At 36.3% G+C, this 6,435-nt stretch overlaps 1 protein-coding gene across 1 annotated transcript; it reads left to right on the top strand.

Moving 5' to 3' along the window:
* The first annotated feature begins 996 nt into the window (after positions 1–996).
* Positions 997–5,826, top strand: LOC110464765. The gene is made up of 4 exons (XM_021520148.1): positions 997–1,184; positions 1,683–1,848; positions 1,954–2,078; positions 5,780–5,826. Exons 1-4 carry the CDS (start codon positions 1,004–1,006, stop codon positions 5,824–5,826), a joined length of 519 nt encoding a protein of 172 aa, XP_021375823.1. The 5' UTR covers positions 997–1,003.
* Positions 5,827–6,435: the final 609 nt, after the last annotated feature.

Here is a 6,435-nt window from a genome sequence, read left to right as displayed (position 1 = left end):
AGAAGAAATATAGTAAATAATTGATAGTAAATTTATCAAAAACATCATCCTTATAGAGTATGTTCTGGACATGATCGTTTAGAAGCTTTGCAATACTTCCAACTCGTTCAAACGCGCATCAGCCCGAGATTAGACCCTGTTTACAAAATGGCGACTGAAAGTAGCAAGGCGGTTTACATTGGAACTTCAATTGTGAATATTTCGGCAAGTAAACATTGTTCACAAAGCCCATGTGGTCTGTTCATCTAATTTAGTCAAGATGTACTCAGATCAGTCGTTGTTTAGTCGCTATGATCATTCACAAAAAATATAAACTTATTGTAATTAGAGTGTGCAGTTACAATACAGTATAAACTATGAAGTTTTAATGGTGTCTCGTGACAGTCATGTGACAGCCTAGGTACGTCAACAATGGCACAGATGGCCGGCTAGTGCAAGAGCAGCATTAAGTTGCAAAGGCGTGTTAAACATATTTAAAAAGGCATAACCGCAAGTCAACTGTTTCATTGCAGGGATGGAGCAAGAGCCATGTATAATACCAGTTCAAGCCAAGCATTTCCTTCATGGGGCTATCAATTCCATTGCAAAGGTGACGAAAACGTGTTATCCGAGTGCAACACGAGTTCTCTGTCTTCACCAATATGTTACAGAGCTGGAGTCAAATGTTCCGAACAAAAAGGTACTCTATCAGTTTCGTATATATAGCGATAGCTGTTAGATATTCAGAAAGCAACATTCCATGTAGAAACAAAAAAACTTTTTAAAAAAGATAGCATTTTATCTATTAAACATTAGATGTTTTGGTTGGACACGTACAATAATGCTCAGGATCATTCCACTATCTTCGCTAATACATGATATATAATGCAAATATCGTGTTCCGTCAGTTTGTACTTACTACTATTGAATGATGTTCAAAAATATTCTATGAAATGCCATATAAAATTGAATAATTTCCCTCTCATTTTTTCCAGTTGTTCCAGATTTCTTCTTACAACGAACAATGAAAGGGATTGTCAAGACTAACCCATTTACGATGAGTGGTTATTTTAATGTGAATAACCCATGTAAAATTAACAGTGATGTGGTATATGATTCTGTTAACGACCAGTTCATTTCCTTCCTATCCGGATCTCTTTGGGGCTGTCGATGGGGCGACGAAAATAAAGAGATCCGATCAAACAGTGAGTAGCAAACGTTGATATAACACAATCACCAGAAATACGGAGACATGATATGCTTAATAGAAAATATCGATGTCAGAAGCAATTAACATCAACCGCTTTTTCTGTACCACGAATAAAATTCAGTGTCTGACGTGTTCCAAAAGAATATGTTCAGAAAAAAACCTGTTTAACGTTCAAAATGTACAGCTTTTGGCTACAATGGATACTTGTACGAAAACTAGTGCTCATGTAAATCACGTAGAATAAATTCCAACTGCAGGTAACCTGCAAACCTTTGGTGACTCATAGTGCACCAGCAAGACAAACCACACATTTACTTAAAATAATCACTAGAAAGGACGGAAACGACCGCTCAATGAGTAAAGGTAGATTATGCTTATTTGTGTACATGGCTTCGACACCCATGATCTTCCGTTACAAATGAAATTATATAAATAGATTTTCAAACATATATATTCCAGTAACTTGCAATCTCTTTCTATTATCATATTTTAGCTATTTCGTGGAGTTATCCGGCTTTGGACTCAGAAGATCGACTTTTGTTTGGCTATTGGGACAATTGTATTGTATCCCTGAGATTAGACGATGCTTCTGCAGAACCTGTTGTTGTAGTCAATGGAACAACCGTTGAGAATGAACTTGTTTTAGATACAGAGAGAAAGTGAGTAGGAGACTAGTTCGTTTATTCAAACATTTTGTAAGTTCGATATATTGTATTATTAGGACATGCAGTGTGAACTTTTCTACATTTTCTACAATTTTTCAGTGAAATTTATTGGTGGACACATCTAAATGACAAAGACCACCGTATCAACAGAGTTAGTTACAATGGTGATTCGGAGATTCAGGTTTGGGGATCATCCAGCCCTCTCAAAATGATTACTTTTCAAGGTTTGTATATTTCATGTTAATTGAAACAAACAAAATGCTGCACCTATTATGGACACCCTGACGTTATCGTCATTATTTGCATTTTATTTAAATGTTGGTTCAAATGTTGGAATTCATTCCCACAACCTTAATAACTCTACCACCATGCTGATATTTGATTTCCTACAGGGGGAGGATGGGGTTGGTAAACATTGGTTTAGATTGGCTCAGTATTGTTTAACGTCCTTTCAACAGCTATGGTCATTTAAGAACGGTTGGTCAACATTGATGAATTGCTATCAAAGCAAAAGTCCCAAAGTAAATGTTAAGTAAGAGGTGCTGAAACTCCATAATGTATCTTCTGTGATTTTACTGTGATGCTATAACGCAACACGATTACATTGCCGGAAAGATGTAGAACATTGAAATATGAAATAATAACATTGATCATGTTGTTTATTGTTATGTCAATATTATCTGGTTAAGATTGTTGCATAATTGTTACAGTTCACGCCAATAATAATAATTCGAAGTTGTTATATACCGCTTTATCACTAGACTACCGTGCCTTCTTTATTTTGAACTAAGAAAAATGTTTTTGTGTTGGTTGTTCCCAAGTGTTCAAATATTTACAAAGGGAAGTCAAAAGTGAAAAAATGCTATTGACGTTTCAGCTCACCTGGCACGAAGGTATTTTTTATATGACATTTGTTATTTTGATGAGTCGTTAATAATCCAATAACTAGCTTTCTTACCCTATTAACATATCAATAAACTATCTTAAAAGTACTTGTAATTGGCATTAATCCTCGATGCAGGTTATGCAAAACACGCAGTCCTTACATATTTGGCCATTCACAAGGTTCTGTATACGCAACAGAATCTAGCTTTTCATATAGTATAGTTTTGTACAGTACTAAGCACTGCAGGTTCGGGATAAGAATAATCTTCCGATGGCATGGCGTAAAAGGCGACCTGCTGAATCGAGGATTATACTGTCTTCTACTAAGGAAACATTGACGAAACAAAAACAAAACAACAAGAGAAGTGTTCACAAAACCATAATTCGAACTCGAAATCGATAAAACTAGGGCTATATATGTACGAAAGTATGTATGAAGAACCTTAGGTACAAGGAGAAGGCAACAGGTGGTCCTGAAGTATGAGCGTCAGAAAGATAAAAAAAACTATGTTAATCTAAGACGATTACAAGTAATGTCACGTCTTCACATCGAAAACTTCGGTAGTGACAACAAAACCACAAGGTATTTTATTGATACTAATAAAACAGATTGACATTCATATAACATACAAAATAGCATACTTTTCGTACAAGATCCTGATAGCGACCATAAAACGTGATCTGCTGCTCCTAATGCAACATGTGTAATCTTGATATTTTCTTCCTTCTTTCTAAAATCCTTTTCTCTTCTTGTGCCTTGCTTGACAAAACTTCACCTTTTACTTCGTTTAGTGTTGAACTTCGCCCAAGTGGGGTAAGTATTGGGTTCTGTCCCCCAGGCCGGGGCATTCAAAGTCATTAAAAAAATGGTTATTCTCTGCTTAACATTCGGCATTTAGGGTTATCGCAACCACTGGTTAACCCGTTGTCAATATAATGTGACCGAGTAGAATACTGTGCTGGGTACCTTTGGCGGCATGGTATTTCAGTGAGATAGCACTATAAAGTTAGCTTCAGATCCGAGTTGAAGCTCATGCAATACAAGCAAACAACCAGAGCATGCATAATGTTCCTCTTACTATGATGATTTATAATGTAAAAATAATTGAATATATTTGTGTTTTATGCAGGTGATAGTTTATTCTACGTAGATCCGCGACATCCGGGAGTTTTCAGAAAACATCACAACTTAAGATCTACTTGGCTTCTGTACAAGCAATTTGGTGCATTAAGTGACAAATGCACAAAACTGTATGCAGACCACGAATGGATTTACTGTACAGAATATAAAAGAATGTGAGGAAAATTTACTATCAACTTGTATATTTTGTAAGAACATGTTATAAATTTGTGTTTTGTGTAAACAGAACTCTATTCCATTTAAACTCGCTTGGCACGACTTGTAAGCCATCTTTTGGAATGGTGCGACGTTTTACACATGTCTTTATACATTCTGTCCTCCAAAATAGCATATTTAAGAGCAACACATGTTCATAATATTAAGTCTGTAGCTACCTAGAATGGGGTGCTATAAAGTGTCGTAAAAAATAACCTGTAGCAAAACAGGTTAGCTAATTGATGATCAATGGATTTGATCATTACAAATTATTTGTAATCATTATTAATGCCGTTTCTTCATCATTGCATCCTGCTATCATTATCCCATGTATACAATATTTAAAATTGGCATTTGATGTCCATAATTCATTTCTCCTTTTCAATCTTGCAAGTATGATTGTCTCTTTAATGTAAATATCATATCAATGTATTTTGAAATCTGAATATTTTATATCAACATAAACTGCGCATATCTTTTTAGGTCACCTAAGACAGTCTCAAGTGACCTATTGTGATCGCCGTTTGTCCGGCGTCGTGCGTCCGTAAACAATTTACATTTTCGACTTCTTCTCAAAAAAACAATTTCAATGAAATTTTGAGGAAACCTTGCATGGTCAAAGGTCAACAAAAATTGTGAATTATATGGTCCCTAGCCCCAAGGGGCCTGCTAGACGTGGCCAAAAGGGTCAATTTGACTAAAATATTAAAAATCTTCTTCTCAAGATCCAGATATGGTAGAATCAAATGCTCTTTATAGATGGAACGGTCTTAAGGTGCTTTACCAAAATGGTGAATTTCATGACCCTGTGGTGTCACGTTTCTTCGTACGGGGAGGGAATAAACTTTACTATGGTTTATATAGGGAAATCACATTTTGGACCAACATTTGTTTTATTTCCAATTGAAGCAATTCAATTTATCAGTATCGGGTAGCAGTTTGATAGTATGCACATATCAGCCCTGACTAACCCCAAAGGGCAGATGTTTTGGGCGAGAAAGGGTTGAATTGACTGAAATTTCAAAAATCTTCTGCTCAACACTCAGTTATGGTAGAATCAAATACCGTTCATAGATAGAAGGGTCTTAAGGTGCTTTACCGCAATTGTGAATTTCATGACCCTGTGGTGTCACGTTTCCCCATAGGGAGGGGATAAACTTTACTATAGATGTTTTGGGCGAGAAAGGGTTGAATTGACTGAAATTTCAAAAATCTTCTGCTCAAGACTCAGCTATGGTAAAATAAAATACCGTTCATAGATAGAAGGGTTTTAAGGTGTTTTACCGCAGTTGTAAATTTCATGACCCTGTGGTGTCACGTTTCCCCATAGGGAGGGGATAAACTTTACTATGGTTTATATAGAGAAAATCACATTTTGGACCAACATTTGTTTAATTTCAATTGGAATTAATTCAATCCTGGTTAGCATTATCCGTATTGGATAGCAGTTTGCTAGTATGCACATTTCAGACCTGACTGACCCCCAGGGGCTGATGGGTAGGGCCAGAAGGGTTGAATTGACTGAAATTTCAAAAATTCTCTTCTCAAGACCCAGATATGATAGAATCAAATACTCTTTATAGATGGTAGGGTCCTAAGGTTCTGTACCAACATTTTGAATTTCATGACCCTGGGGTCTCACGTTTCCCCCTCGGGAGGGGGTAAACTATACTATAGTTTAATTGTGAATTATATGGTCCCCAGCTCCCAGGAGCCTGAGGGGCGGGGCCAAAAAGGTGGAAATTGACTAATATTTCAAAAATCTTCTCAAGATCCAAATATGGTAGAATCAAATACTTTTCATAGATGGAAGGGTCTTAAGGTGCTTTACCATAATTCAGCTGACTGACAGAACCACTATTTGTACATAGTACATATACTACCCGATCTTTCACACTACTTTGGCATTATATGTAGTTCAAGTTACCTTTGTTACAAAATGATTTCTTTTTCATTTGGCAACATCGATAAAATCAGTTTTTACATAACTCAGGTGACCGTTAAGGCCCATGGGCCTTTTATTTATGAGTTGGTGCCTAAGGTCAGACTTGATAGCTTGTTATCTTTTCAGAAGATGCCTCAATGTAAATTTAATCTTTCCCCTAGTAGAGAGCTGCCTCACCTCTGGGCAACTCAATTTCGTTTTGTAACAGTCTGCCTACACGTTTAATATCGATTAGTTTTCCGCCGTTCGTCATTAATGATTTTTTTTTTATGTTGGCGGAATATTTATAATCAATCGGTGTCATTGTATTACAATGTTATCCTTGCTATTGTTAAACGTTTGCATTAAAGGGGAATTCTGCGCTTACAAAAGGATGGAAAAGGGGGCAATTTTTTTGGTCCATTAGAGTTTACCC

This window comes from Mizuhopecten yessoensis, unplaced genomic scaffold, assembly GCF_002113885.1.
Source record: "Mizuhopecten yessoensis strain PY_sf001 unplaced genomic scaffold, ASM211388v2 scaffold11031, whole genome shotgun sequence".
Taxonomy (NCBI): Eukaryota; Metazoa; Mollusca; class Bivalvia; order Pectinida; family Pectinidae; genus Mizuhopecten; species Mizuhopecten yessoensis.
The sequence above is the reverse complement of the archived record's forward strand: the minus strand, read 5'-3'. Positions and strand labels throughout refer to the sequence as shown.